The sequence below is a fragment of the Vespa mandarinia genome, chromosome 2, assembly GCF_050613455.1.
Source record: "Vespa mandarinia isolate Hongniang chromosome 2, ASM5061345v1, whole genome shotgun sequence".
Classification (NCBI taxonomy): domain Eukaryota; kingdom Metazoa; phylum Arthropoda; class Insecta; order Hymenoptera; family Vespidae; genus Vespa; species Vespa mandarinia.
The window spans coordinates 8,218,212-8,235,000 of NC_140811.1; the positions used below are offsets into that span (position 1 = coordinate 8,218,212).

Here is a 16,789-nt window from a genome sequence, read left to right on the forward strand (position 1 = left end):
TACGTATCGTGGGTGTGTAAAATTTTCCGTTACACCGATCGACTCTCGCTATTTTCCCGTTGAATAGCAGTGAACGCTCGCGTGCGCGCGCGTACATGAACTCATGAGAGGATCGTGTGCTTGATGGTAGTAGAGGAGGTGGAAGAGGTGGAAGAAGAGAAAGATGAGGGGATGGAGGAGTAGGAGGAGAAGGAGGTGGAACACGTGCACCAGAAAGGGGTACACTAGCGCGTGTATGAGGGGAAGTCGCAGTTCCGAAAGGGGTCTGTGGGTGGCGAGTAACGCACACTATTAAACGTGCACACACATATATACGTATATGAATACATAGATACACGTGTCCGTGACAGCCTACGGGTGTGCATAGAACTTCGTGTCTCGATCTACGCGAATGCACGCGTGTAATGAGCGATAGCAGGGCGTTCCTCTTTCTTTCTCTGTCCCTTTTTCTCTCTTTCACTTTCCTTCCTCTTCGTTTCTCCTCCTCAAAGCGCGAGGACGTTTTGCGATAAGCCAGGGTCCAAGAGACACGAAAGGAGGAAAAGAAAGAGTAAAAAAGAGAGGGAGGGAAGAAGGTAGAGAGAGAAAGAGAGATAGAACTCGACGAGGTGGGCTGGTTCCATACTGAGAAGGAAAAAAGAGAGAGGGGGAGAGAGAAGAGAGAGAGAAAGAAAGAAAAAAAAGAACAGGACTTTGCTGAGGCCTAATCGACGACTACGTCTCGCTTCGTATTCTTATTATTCTTATGCCTCTTCGATACTCCGAGTACTCTCACGTACATACACATACACATATGTTTCTACACCGCGGACGATACGAATGATATAGAGGCTTGCGTCGTTACGGTGCTGGAAACGCGTATGTCGCTGCGTTTGCTAGGTAAACAACAAAGACTAGCCCCAGAGTTCGAAGGTTAAGTATTCAGATCCGCGATCGTTAATTGTTCAAATAATAGCCTAAACCTTTTTGGTACTTTTAAAACGTTCATTCAACGAAAATAGAAAATTGGAAAATGTTTAAAAGAGTTTCGTTGTTTAATTGTTAATTTAATTTAACGAGAATACTGTCAAGGATTTATTATACATAAGTTCAAACAAGAAATAAAAAGAAATTAACTCAATTTTGTTTTATCGTTTGATGAAAGTAAGGCTGCTTTATAATATAATTGATTAGTTCGAACGGGAGATCATCGAAAAGTTGAGGATACGTACTACACGAAAAGAGCAAAAGTCGGCGATTTAAGAAGTAAGCCGGAGTTTTAAATGCTTTCCCCGATGTAGCTGTCTGGAGAAGATTTGCGAGCAACACACCCGGCAATGAGTCACGGACCACCGGCGCTAAGCAAAAACGATTTAAGACCGTCAACGCGAGACATCACGTGCCGACGATTACATCCTCCATATTTTGTAATCCTCTTTTCCCTCTCTTCCTCCTCCTCCTTTTTTCCATCACCATCTCCTCCTTTACTACTTGGAAAAAAAAATATATATATATTCAATATAAAAATATTAAAATAAAAATATTGTATAAAAATATTATATATATATAATATGTATAATATTACATATATATATATATATATATATATATATATATATATATATGGTATATTTCATCGTTATAAAAAAAGGAACGATATCACACAGGATCTCATTCTTAATTAAAACATATAAATTATCATATTCAAAATTGTATTTTTTAAAATGAGTTTAGAAAATTCTTGAAAAACAAATTGAATAAAAAAAAAAAGAAAAAAATACGAAAAAAGCAAAGAAATGATGAAAGGTACGGAAATATCGACTTTTATAAAACTGGCACAATAATCACTTCAGAATGATAATTAAAAAAGCAAGATGATTTAGGAGTCAAATGTGTCACGTGGCTCTCTCATTCATTTTTTAACATCACCGATGTAGATTTCAGATTTAGTATAAGATAGGGCGTAGGCGCAACATCTTGCGGATCGTTCTTCGAAGATCAGGAAAACGAAGGGAATCGTAGCTTAGATAGAGAGAGAGAGAGATACAGATAGATAGAGAGAGAGAGAGAGAGAGAGAGAAAGAGAGAGAGAGAGAGAGAAAGAGAGAGAGAGAGAGAGAAAGAGAGAGAGAGAGAGAGAGAAAGAGAGAGAGAGAGAGAGAGAAAGAGAGAGATGAACATAAAGAAACAGCTCGTTTTACAATACACCTACTAAAGGAAAACGTATTCGCAACGTGGGTCTTCGAAATCAAGCGGTGCAAATGTGGAAGATCCAGATCCATCCGGCTCTCATGAATCGTGACGCGCCTTGATTCGTCCGACACCTAATTGAGAACAATGAGTAACGCGTGCTCTTGTTTGTCTCCGTCTCTATCACCTCATCCCCCTCTCTCTATCCCTCTTCTCTATCTCTCTTTCTCTTTCTCTTTCTTTCTGAAGACAGTGGTATGTATATTCTGTGATTCCCCCGACGAATATAAAGGAGTGAAAGAAATAGAGGGAGAGAGAGAGAGAGAGAGAGAGAAAGAGAGAGGTAGAAAGAAAGAGTGGGAGTAAATGAGCGAGAAGAAGAGAGAATCAAGGCAAAGTGGGAGAAGAGAAGGCGACGATGGACCAGGCGGCCGGCGATTTAAACGTGAATTTCCGCTTAGCGGAATGTGAGATACGTGGTAGTATGTTGTACTTACGATAGTGAAACGATACGAATTCGACGATGCATCAAATTGCCTCTACCGTGTTAAATTCTTGGCCATCTCTCTCTTTCTTTCTCTATATATATATCTCTCTCTCACTATCTGTCTCTCTCTCTCCCTCTCTCTCTCTCTCTCTTTCTCTCTCTCTCTCTCTCTCTCTCTCTCTCTCTCTCTCTCACTTGTTTCCTTTGCTATGCTCGCTTAGCCAACCCACGAAAGTTTGACTCTCCAGGGACACGTCCGTAAGTTTAATACGTTTATCGTAGGACGATATATACATATGTACATCTTTCTCTAAACAAGCTAATCCATCTGGCCAATCCTTTAACTATTTAGTTTCCTATATTTCTTGTTAAAATGATTTTTTCGTTAAAAAGAAAAAAGACTGGTCTTGGGAATCTTGGGGAGTCTAATATGTGAAATAAACTTTAAACTAAAAATTGATTTCGATCGAAGAAATTGGAACGATGAAGATCGAGTTGGTGAAAAGAGAAATGTTTAGTTGATTCAATCGAGTGTGATTAATATCGAAATATGTAATTCGGTAAGTACTCGACTAGTGATATTACCTGAAGGTCACATTGAACGAGTCAGTGGATCCTCTGTCGGTAGGTACTATTAAAAGAAGCCTCCCACAGCTGGTAGAGAGAGAGAGAGAAAGGGAGAGGGAAAGAGAGACCGCGAAAGAGAAAGAGAGAGGAGAGACAGTATGACGATAACGAGAAGGAGGACAACTTCGACGACGACGACGACGACAAATACAGCGAAGACGACGAGGTGGCGAGCTAGCTCATCGGAGAAGAACCAAGTAGTAGTCGTGGTATGGTAGCTATAGTGGTGTGGTAGTGATGGTCTGGTGGTGGTGGTTACGTCTTTACACGCGCGATGAAGACAGAGTGGCCTCGGTGAGCCCTCCTCGGGTATTAGCGGCCGGGAATGCATTAGAGGTGCCGGTGGAGGCAAGTTATCCCTCTCTCTCTCTCTCTCTCTCTCTCTCGCTCTCTCTCACTCACTCACTCACTCGTTCTCTTTGCCGAGGAGGCGGCAACGTGGCCACCATGTGTGATGCCAAGAGGCAAAGCCGAAGCTTCTTTCTTACTTCTTGCCGAGTATATATCCGCGCCTTTCCACCGACCACGCCGAGTACATAGAAGAGAAAGAGGAGGAGAAGTAGGAGGAGGATGGCGACCTCCTCTTACCACCTTTTCTTTTTCTCTCTCTTTTCTCTCCCTCTCCCACTCTCCTCCCTCTCTCTCCATGTCCCCTCTCATCACTCTCTCTCTCTCTCTGTCTGTCTCTCGCGGGAGATTCTCTTACCTAAAGACTTTCTATTATCTTTCTTTCTCTCTCTTTCTCTCTCCCTCTCATCTTCCCTCATTCTCTTTCTCTTCCTCTTTCTGAAAAACAATAGATTTCGAAGTAGTTTCATAATAAAGTATTGTATAAACCTAATCGTAATCGCTTTGTAACATCTGTATCTATCTCTATTAATATCTCGAACAGTTCAAAACAATCAATGAAATGGAATTTTTAAAAATGACGCCTTCCTATGAATGTTCAAAGTTCTTCCAACCAATTTAAAAATCTCTTTAACACGTAATATTCACTTTATCGAGCAGTATGCTTCAAGCCCTGCACTTGAAGGAGTGTCGGAGTCTCGTTAGTAATGATAATGATTCAAATAAAGAGAGAGAGAGAGAGAGAGAGAGAGAGAGAGTGTTCTTTTCTCGAACGAAGGCGAAAACTCAAGACACGTGTTACACCACCTTTTCCTTTTCTTTCTTCTTTACCACCGCTAGTACTATCTCCATCTATAGCTCGTATCGATCGGTACTATGTCCGATTTTTCCGGCAAATAGATAGCTCATAGGAATATCCGATTATACCCTAACTGCTCATAACGGTACTATCGCCGCACCCGTTAACTTCCTCGCGCTGCGTGCGTTGCTCCGCAGATGAAAAAAAAAAACATGTAAAAGGTTACGCACACGTAGGTATGAAGTATTTGAAAAAATGAATTAGCTTTTCTTTATTTAACTTTGTCATAGTAATTTTCTTATCAAAAAAACCGGTCTAATATTTATGAATGCATTCCTAAAAGATTTTCAACCTAATAATAATGATAATAATAATAATAATAATAATAATAATAATAATAATAATAATAATAATAATAATAATAATAAAATAACATAAACAAGAATAATAATAATATTAACAATAATAATAATAATAATAGCAATAATAATAATAATAATAATAATAATAATAATAATAATAATAATAATAATAATAATAATAATAATAATAATAATAATAATAATAATAATAATAATAATAATAATAATAATAATAATAATAATAATAATAATAATAATAATAATAATAATAATAATAATAATAATAATAATAATAATAATAATAATAATAATAATAATAATAATAATAATAATAATAATAATAATAATAATAATAATAATAATAATAATAATAATAATAATAATAATAATAATAATAATAATAATAATAATAATAATAATAATAATAATAATAATAATAATAATAATAATAATAATAATAATAATAATAATAATAATAATAATAATAATAATAATAATAATAATAATAATAATAATAATAATAATAATAATAATAATAATAATAATAATAATAATAATAATAATAATAATAATAATAATAATAATAATAATAATAATAATAATAATAATAATAATAATAATAATAATAATAATAATAATAATAATAATAATAATAATAATAATAATAATAATAATAATAATAATAATAATAATAATAATAATAATAATAATAATAATAATAATAATAATAATAATAATAATAATAATAATAATAATAATAATAATAATAATAATAATAATAATAATAATAATAATAATAATAATAATAATAATAATAATAATAATAATAATAATAATAATAATAATAATAATAATAATAATAATAATAATAATAATAATAATAATAATAATAATAATAATAATAATAATAATAATAATAATAATAATAATAATAATAATAATAATAATAATAATAATAATAATAATAATAATAATAATAATAATAATAATAATAATAATAATAATAATAATAATAATAATAATAATAATAATAATAATAATAATAATAATAATAATAATAATAATAATAATAATAATAATAATAATAATAATAATAATAATAATAATAATAATAATAATAATAATAATAATAATAATAATAATAATAATAATAATAATAATAATAATAATAATAATAATAATAATAATAATAATAATAATAATAATAATAATAATAATAATAATAATAATAATAATAATAATAATAATAATAATAATAATAATAATAATAATAATAATAATAATAATAATAATAATAATAATAATAATAATAATAATAATAATAATAATAATAATAATAATAATAATAATAATAATAATAATAATAATAATAATAATAATAATAATAATAATAATAATAATAATAATAATAATAATAATAATAATAATAATAATAATAATAATAATAATAATAATAATAATAATAATAATAATAATAATAATAATAATAATAATAATAATAATAATAATAATAATAATAATAATAATAATAATAATAATAATAATAATAATAATAATAATAATAATAATAATAATAATAATAATAATAATAATAATAATAATAATAATAATAATAATAATAATAATAATAATAATAATAATAATAATAATAATAATAATAATAATAATAATAATAATAATAATAATAATAATAATAATAATAATAATAATAATAATAATAATAATAATAATAATAATAATAATAATAATAATAATAATAATAATAATAATAATAATAATAATAATAATAATAATAATAATAATAATAATAATAATAATAATAATAATAATAATAATAATAATAATAATAATAATAATAATAATAATAATAATAATAATAATAATAATAATAATAATAATAATAATAATAATAATAATAATAATAATAATAATAATAATAATAATAATAATAATAATAATAATAATAATAATAATAATAATAATAATAATAATAATAATAATAATAATAATAATAATAATAATAATAATAATAATAATAATAATAATAATAATAATAATAATAATAATAATAATAATAATAATAATAATAATAATAATAATAATAATAATAATAATAATAATAATAATAATAATAATAATAATAATAATAATAATAATAATAATAATAATAATAATAATAATAATAATAATAATAATAATAATAATAATAATAATAATAATAATAATAATAATAATAATAATAATAATAATAATAATAATAATAATAATAATAATAATAATAATAATAATAATAATAATAATAATAATAATAATAATAATAATAATAATAATAATAATAATAATAATAATAATAATAATAATAATAATAATAATAATAATAATAATAATAATAATAATAATAATAATAATAATAATAATAATAATAATAATAATAATAATAATAATAATAATAATAATAATAATAATAATAATAATAATAATAATAATAATAATAATAATAATAATAATAATAATAATAATAATAATAATAATAATAATAATAATAATAATAATAATAATAATAATAATAATAATAATAATAATAATAATAATAATAATAATAATAATAATAATAATAATAATAATAATAATAATAATAATAATAATAATAATAATAATAATAATAATAATAATAATAATAATAATAATAATAATAATAATAATAATAATAATAATAATAATAATAATAATAATAATAATAATAATAATAATAATAATAATAATAATAATAATAATAATAATAATAATAATAATAATAATAATAATAATAATAATAATAATAATAATAATAATAATAATAATAATAATAATAATAATAATAATAATAATAATAATAATAATAATAATAATAATAATAATAATAATAATAATAATAATAATAATAATAATAATAATAATAATAATAATAATAATAATAATAATAATAATAATAATAATAATAATAATAATAATAATAATAATAATAATAATAATAATAATAATAATAATAATAATAATAATAATAATAATAATAATAATAATAATAATAATAATAATAATAATAATAATAATAATAATAATAATAATAATAATAATAATAATAATAATAATAATAATAATAATAATAATAATAATAATAATAATAATAATAATAATAATAATAATAATAATAATAATAATAATAATAATAATAATAATAATAATAATAATAATAATAATAATAATAATAATAATAATAATAATAATAATAATAATAATAATAATAATAATAATAATAATAATAATAATAATAATAATAATAATAATAATAATAATAATAATAATAATAATAATAATAATAATAATAATAATAATAATAATAATAATAATAATAATAATAATAATAATAATAATAATAATAATAATAATAATAATAATAATAATAATAATAATAATAATAATAATAATAATAATAATAATAATAATAATAATAATAATAATAATAATAATAATAATAATAATAATAATAATAATAATAATAATAATAATAATAATAATAATAATAATAATAATAATAATAATAATAATAATAATAATAATAATAATAATAATAATAATAATAATAATAATAATAATAATAATAATAATAATAATAATAATAATAATAATAATAATAATAATAATAATAATAATAATAATAATAATAATAATAATAATAATAATAATAATAATAATAATAATAATAATAATAATAATAATAATAATAATAATAATAATAATAATAATAATAATAATAATAATAATAATAATAATAATAATAATAATAATAATAATAATAATAATAATAATAATAATAATAATAATAATAATAATAATAATAATAATAATAATAATAATAATAATAATAATAATAATAATAATAATAATAATAATAATAATAATAATAATAATAATAATAATAATAATAATAATAATAATAATAATAATAATAATAATAATAATAATAATAATAATAATAATAATAATAATAATAATAATAATAATAATAATAATAATAATAATAATAATAATAATAATAATAATAATAATAATAATAATAATAATAATAATAATAATAATAATAATAATAATAATAATAATAATAATAATAATAATAATAATAATAATAATAATAATAATAATAATAATAATAATAATAATAATAATAATAATAATAATAATAATAATAATAATAATAATAATAATAATAATAATAATAATAATAATAATAATAATAATAATAATAATAATAATAATAATAATAATAATAATAATAATAATAATAATAATAATAATAATAATAATAATAATAATAATAATAATAATAATAATAATAATAATAATAATAATAATAATAATAATAATAATAATAATAATAATAATAATAATAATAATAATAATAATAATAATAATAATAATAATAATAATAATAATAATAATAATAATAATAATAATAATAATAATAATAATAATAATAATAATAATAATAATAATAATAATAATAATAATAATAATAATAATAATAATAATAATAATAATAATAATAATAATAATAATAATAATAATAATAATAATAATAATAATAATAATAATAATAATAATAATAATAATAATAATAATAATAATAATAATAATAATAATAATAATAATAATAATAATAATAATAATAATAATAATAATAATAATAATAATAATAATAATAATAATAATAATAATAATAATAATAATAATAATAATAATAATAATAATAATAATAATAATAATAATAATAATAATAATAATAATAATAATAATAATAATAATAATAATAATAATAATAATAATAATAATAATAATAATAATAATAATAATAATAATAATAATAATAATAATAATAATAATAATAATAATAATAATAATAATAATAATAATAATAATAATAATAATAATAATAATAATAATAATAATAATAATAATAATAATAATAATAATAATAATAATAATAATAATAATAATAATAATAATAATAATAATAATAATAATAATAATAATAATAATAATAATAATAATAATAATAATAATAATAATAATAATAATAATAATAATAATAATAATAATAATAATAATAATAATAATAATAATAATAATAATAATAATAATAATAATAATAATAATAATAATAATAATAATAATAATAATAATAATAATAATAATAATAATAATAATAATAATAATAATAATAATAATAATAATAATAATAATAATAATAATAATAATAATAATAATAATAATAATAATAATAATAATAATAATAATAATAATAATAATAATAATAATAATAATAATAATAATAATAATAATAATAATAATAATAATAATAATAATAATAATAATAATAATAATAATAATAATAATAATAATAATAATAATAATAATAATAATAATAATAATAATAATAATAATAATAATAATAATAATAATAATAATAATAATAATAATAATAATAATAATAATAATAATAATAATAATAATAATAATAATAATAATAATAATAATAATAATAATAATAATAATAATAATAATAATAATAATAATAATAATAATAATAATAATAATAATAATAATAATAATAATAATAATAATAATAATAATAATAATAATAATAATAATAATAATAATAATAATAATAATAATAATAATAATAATAATAATAATAATAATAATAATAATAATAATAATAATAATAATAATAATAATAATAATAATAATAATAATAATAATAATAATAATAATAATAATAATAATAATAATAATAATAATAATAATAATAATAATAATAATAATAATAATAATAATAATAATAATAATAATAATAATAATAATAATAATAATAATAATAATAATAATAATAATAATAATAATAATAATAATAATAATAATAATAATAATAATAATAATAATAATAATAATAATAATAATAATAATAATAATAATAATAATAATAATAATAATAATAATAATAATAATAATAATAATAATAATAATAATAATAATAATAATAATAATAATAATAATAATAATAATAATAATAATAATAATAATAATAATAATAATAATAATAATAATAATAATAATAATAATAATAATAATAATAATAATAATAATAATAATAATAATAATAATAATAATAATAATAATAATAATAATAATAATAATAATAATAATAATAATAATAATAATAATAATAATAATAATAATAATAATAATAATAATAATAATAATAATAATAATAATAATAATAATAATAATAATAATAATAATAATAATAATAATAATAATAATAATAATAATAATAATAATAATAATAATAATAATAATAATAATAATAATAATAATAATAATAATAATAATAATAATAATAATAATAATAATAATAATAATAATAATAATAATAATAATAATAATAATAATAATAATAATAATAATAATAATAATAATAATAATAATAATAATAATAATAATAATAATAATAATAATAATAATAATAATAATAATAATAATAATAATAATAATAATAATAATAATAATAATAATAATAATAATAATAATAATAATAATAATAATAATAATAATAATAATAATAATAATAATAATAATAATAATAATAATAATAATAATAATAATAATAATAATAATAATAATAATAATAATAATAATAATAATAATAATAATAATAATAATAATAATAATAATAATAATAATAATAATAATAATAATAATAATAATAATAATAATAATAATAATAATAATAATAATAATAATAATAATAATAATAATAATAATAATAATAATAATAATAATAATAATAATAATAATAATAATAATAATAATAATAATAATAATAATAATAATAATAATAATAATAATAATAATAATAATAATAATAATAATAATAATAATAATAATAATAATAATAATAATAATAATAATAATAATAATAATAATAATAATAATAATAATAATAATAATAATAATAATAATAATAATAATAATAATAATAATAATAATAATAATAATAATAATAATATCTACTGTCTTCATTAAGCTTCAAAACATGAAATTCAAATTCAGAAAAGAAATCGCTTTTCTCTCTCTCTCTTTTTTATATAAGGACAAAGGTACTATCTGTTATCGTAGAAATTTGCGCAACGTTTCTTCACATTTGGAGCGAACAGAGGTTGAGAGTCACTATTGCACGGTAAGAGCAAGTGAGATCGAAACAGAGAACGGCAAAGAGGAAAAGAGGAAGAGAGGGCGAGAGGGAAGAGAGAGAGAGAGAGAGAGGGAGAGAGAGAGAGGGAGAGAGAGAGAGTGAGAGAGAAAGAAAGAAAGAGAGAGAGGAACTATCGGTGGAAGCTATAGTATACGATGAGACGGCTTGGAAGAGGGACAGAATGGGCCGGTGGCTTGCCGAGGATGGGGGTGAGAGAGAAGAGAGCCTAGGGAACACGCAAGAAAGAGAAAGAGAGAGAGAGAGAGAGAGAGAGAGAGAAAGAAAGAAATAAAGAAGAAAAAAGAGAGAGAGAGCGAGAGAGAAGAATATAGAGGTAAAGGAGATACGATGGGAAGAGGGTAAAAGGAGGCGAAGGGAGAAACCCCCCGTTGCGCCCACACTGGACTTGGGTTTTTTGTGAGGGAGTGCGAGGGCGGACGGACGAACGAACGAACGAACGGACGGACGGACAGACGGATGGGTGGACGGGTGGTCTATTGTGGGGGAGGAGAAGAGGGGAAGGAAGGCTTGGGGCTCAAACGAAGGGAGAAGAAACGAGAGAGGAAAGAGGGGAAAGGAGAGAGAGAACTGGCAGGCAGGGGCTGCTGCCACAGTGCTGCTCTAGGGAATGAGAGAAACACGGCCAGTGGAAAGATAGAGAGAAAGAGGGAGGAAAAGGGAGAATGAGGGAGAAAGAGAGTGAGAGAGAAAAAGAGAGAGAGAAAGAGAGATCCATAGGGGTGCCGGCAGAGGGTAGTAGGGGAGCACCGCCCAAGGCTTCAGAAAGCAAGGATGTCGTCTAATGCCGAGTGGACTTTGTTCGCGAGCGAGATGACACCAGCAACGTTATATGTATCTATATACATAGATACGTGTTCTCTTATGAAGACGGGTGCATGCACCTATGCAAGTACACATATATATATATATATATATATATATATATATATATGTACTCGCATATATATATATATATATATATATATATATATATAGGTATATGTACCACACTTTGGTGTCTGTTGCGACGATGACACCGTCGGTGACTGGATAGGAACGCAAGAATAGCGTATATTCGCACTACCATTTTTCTCTTTTCATCCATACTGGGATTATCTAGATGTACATGGGCATATTTTCATTTTTTTTTTTTTGTTCTTTTTTCCTTCTTTTTTTATCGTGTATCATATGAGAGGTTAACACGGATAGTGGGATTGATTCAGAAACTCTTGAAGAGGAGGGAGATGACGCGTTCTTGGAGACGAGATGAGTACGGACGTGGGCGATGATTCATAGAAAAGTTTTCTGAGATGTATATGTCTTATGTACACATATCTACTACCTGTTTATTTCGCTGTTAATCTACGTCATTCTTTTTTTTCAACGCAATAATATCGTTATCTCATGAGTTATCTTATTAATCGATTTAGAATAAAGACATGGAGACTATTGTATTTCTTTCTTAATTGTGAAAATAGAGACATGGTGGAGAATCGTTGTAAAGTTCTCGGTAGGGGTGATAGGTTCGTAGAACACGTCCGGGTGCCTTTGTTCTGAACCGACGCGACGACGACGACGACGATGTCGAGGACACACAAGTGTTCCCGTACTTTTCTCAGCGCGTTAAAAGCGTTAGCCATATATACCTGAGTCGATACATCATCGTAATGTACGTGTGTGTATATATCGGCATCATGGAAAAGAGAAAGAAAAAGAGGAAGAGAGAGAGAGAGAGAGAGAGAGAGAGAGAAAAGAAGAAGAAGAGAGAGAGAGAAAGAGAAAAGAAGAAGAAGAGAGAGAGAGAAAGGGAAAAGAAGAAGAAGAGAGAGAGAGAGAAAGAGAAAAGAAGAAGAAGAGAGAGAAAGAGAAATAGAGGGGCCGCCTGGTATTCACGTATTTGTGTTACTAATAGAAGTCTAAATCGACGGCAGCGAGTGGCCAACGAGCGTGTATTATTCGCCGATGAATTATTACACCTCGTCAAGGATCCCGTGCGGCTTTCTTACATAACCACCTACATCGTTCACATCTTCCCGCTATAGTCCAGCAAAGCGTTTTGAGTGAAAAGAACGTCGTTGCCGCTACTACTCCACTTTCTTAAAGAACATTTTTCGTTTCAAGAGAAAATACACGTCTTGCATCCTGATGATAGCTTGTGTCGCCTGTTCGCGTATATAGGTATGTGTGTGTGTGTGTGTGTGTATGTGTGTGTGCGTGCTCGCACTTGTATGTATGCATGTGTGTGCGTATAGAATCGAAAGCGACGAGACGATCGGATATCGTTTTACTTTCGCCGGAAAGTTCGAAGACCTTTTTTTCTCGGTCGTTCCTTGCGTTAGCCGAAGTTTTCTACCCCCTAGGAACAAACTGTTGCTTAGATCGTTATCGCGTACAATACGGCCGAATGAATTTGCCATTCTAGCAGACGTATTTCGAAAGAGTTGATGGAATTAGAAACGTTTCTTGCTACCGAATGAAAATTGTTTACATTCTCTCTTACTCTCTCTCTCTCTCTCTCTCTCTCTCTCTCTCTCTTTCTCACTCTCTCTTTCTCTCTTTCTCTGTCTTTATTTATCATTTTTCAAAATAGTAGAAACCAGAGTACATAAAATTTCATTAGATTAATCTAACGTGAAAGTCAGACTTACGAACGATTAACCTATAGAAATAACAATGTCGAATAAACAACGATTTCGTGTATATCAAAATGGAACTAAAGGGAAAAGATTATCTAATGCGGAAAAGTTCGGCTCTAAGAATATGTGAATGTTGATAGCTTTTTACATACACAGAATGACCTATTTTCCGAGCATTCTTTTTCTCATTGGTATGCGAAAAAGGGTGAAAAAGAGGAGAGAAAGAGAAAGAATCGAAGGTGTAGACCAGGAGAAAGAAAAACGCAAACTTCTTTCTTTCTTTCTCTCTCTCTCTCTCTCTCTCTCTCTCTCTCTCTCTCTCTCTTTTTCTTCGTTCCTAAGAAGATCGACGATATCTCGGGATCTCGGCACAGTGCAAAGGAAGAAATGTACGAATGTGTGCATGGGAGTTATACACGCGTAACGATATCACAGAGACGATGACACCAAAGAAGAAGAAGAGAAAGAAACGAGAAAAGAGAAAAGAGAGAACAGAAGCGGTAATGCAGGTACGTACGTAGAGACGTAGAGAGATAGGAGTACAGAACACGTGAAGAGGAACTGAAGGGGGAAGGGAAGTGAGAAGCAATAGGAGCTCGTACCCTTCTAAGCGTATATATACCTCTACCTAGCACACCCATGGAAGTTGGTTCTAGGGAGAGATAGAGAAAGAGAGAAGGAGAGAATGGGAGAGAGAAAGAGAGAGAGAGAGAGAGAGAGAGAGAAGGAGAGAGAGAGAAGAGAAAGAGAGAAAACGCAGCCCTTGGTCTCTGCCCTTCCCTGTCCATCGTCCGCACCCCTGTACATCCCTCACCGTCCACCCTTCACCCTGGTCGACCCCTTACGAGCCTTCAAACGCGTCCTTTCCTACCCGTCCCGTCCAGCGGTGCGGACCCCACGATGAGAAGGACTACGATGAGGATGAGGAAGAAGAGGAAGAGGAGAAGGAGGTAAAGAAGGGAGAGTAGAGAGGAAGAGGACGGCGTTCTGACAGTGACAGACCCTACCTTACCGTCACCACCGTCGTCTACTACGGCAGTGGTATACACGCTCTACTCAGCTTCGCTGGTGCCGCTCGTGGTAGTAGTGCCGCTTAGTTGGTGGGGAGGGTCGATGGTTGTCGAGAGGTGGTGCGGGGGGGAAAGGAGGAAAGAGAGAGAGGAGTGGAGAGGAACGATGTGGGCGCCAAGAGGAGGATAGGGAAGGCAAGTGCGGGGAAAGGAAGGTCCGTTGAAGTGAGAGAGGTACCTAGCGTAGAGAGGATCGAAAGGGGTGAGAACGAGAAAGAGAGAGAGAGAGAGAGAGAGAGAGAGAGAGAGGGAGAGAGAGAAAGGGAGCGATGGGGAGCTCGGTTGAGGAAGACAAGGACGCGAGAGTCCTGAAAGGGCGCGGCGAGTAGAGAGGGGAGTATAGTTGGTGAACGAGAGAATGAGAGAGAGAGAGAGAGAGAAAGAGAGAGATGAGTTGCCTCGTGGTTGGGTCAGAGAGGCGTCGGGAGATCGAGCGAGCACGCAAAAGAGAGAGAAAGAGAGAGAGGGGGAGATATAGATAGTATGAAAGTGGGAATGAGAGAGAGACAGTGATAGGGGAACGGGAGCGGCAGGACGGAGGGGCGGAGTAGGAGTGCGCGGCAGCGGCGACGAGAGAGTTGGAGGTGGAGGTGGTGAAGGAGGTTGTGGCAGTGGAGGTGGAGGAGGGCGATGTGGTGTCGGAGAGGGGCAAAAGAGGAGAGGGGGTCGCCAGCGCGTCGCCAGTCGCCAGTTCGCCGTGAGCGCTCGTGATGCGAGGACGTTCTGTGATTTCATCTAGGAGCGTAACGTCGCTTTCTCACCTCGAGCTTTGAGAAGAGGGAAAAAGAGAGGAGAGAGAGAAAGAGAAAGAAGTAGAGATAGAGATAGAAAGAGAGAGAGAGAGAGAGAGAGAGAAAGAGAAAGAGAGAGAGAAAGAGAGGAGAAAGAAAGAGAAAGAAAGAAAGAGATAAGGAGAGAGAATTGCGGCTCCCATCGCGTTCTATTCACGTCTGTCATCTTTTTTCGTGTTGCCGTTTGCTTATCGTCACTCGCGCGCGCGATT

The 16,789-nt window shown here is 25.1% G+C and overlaps 1 protein-coding gene across 6 annotated transcripts in view; it reads left to right on the forward strand.

The window, feature by feature from the left end:
• Positions 1–3,366: 3,366 nt before the first annotated feature.
• The window catches only part of LOC118439698 (uncharacterized), a 69,511-nt gene continuing 56,088 nt past the window's right edge, over positions 3,367–16,789 (forward strand). For 3 of the 6 annotated variants that reach the window (XM_035861662.2, XM_085655337.1, XM_035861660.2), the window contains exon 1: positions 16,478–16,789. This exon is cut by the window's right edge. Coding sequence is in view for 2 of the 6 variants with exons in the window: in XM_035861657.2 (XP_035717550.2) it covers positions 3,382–3,492 (111 nt within the window). In the remaining 4 variants the exon portion in view is untranslated. Of the gene's footprint in view, positions 3,493–14,234; positions 14,259–16,477 lie in introns of those variants that run through there. The other 3 variants (XM_035861657.2, XM_035861658.2, XM_085655336.1) reach the window with 2 other exon arrangements.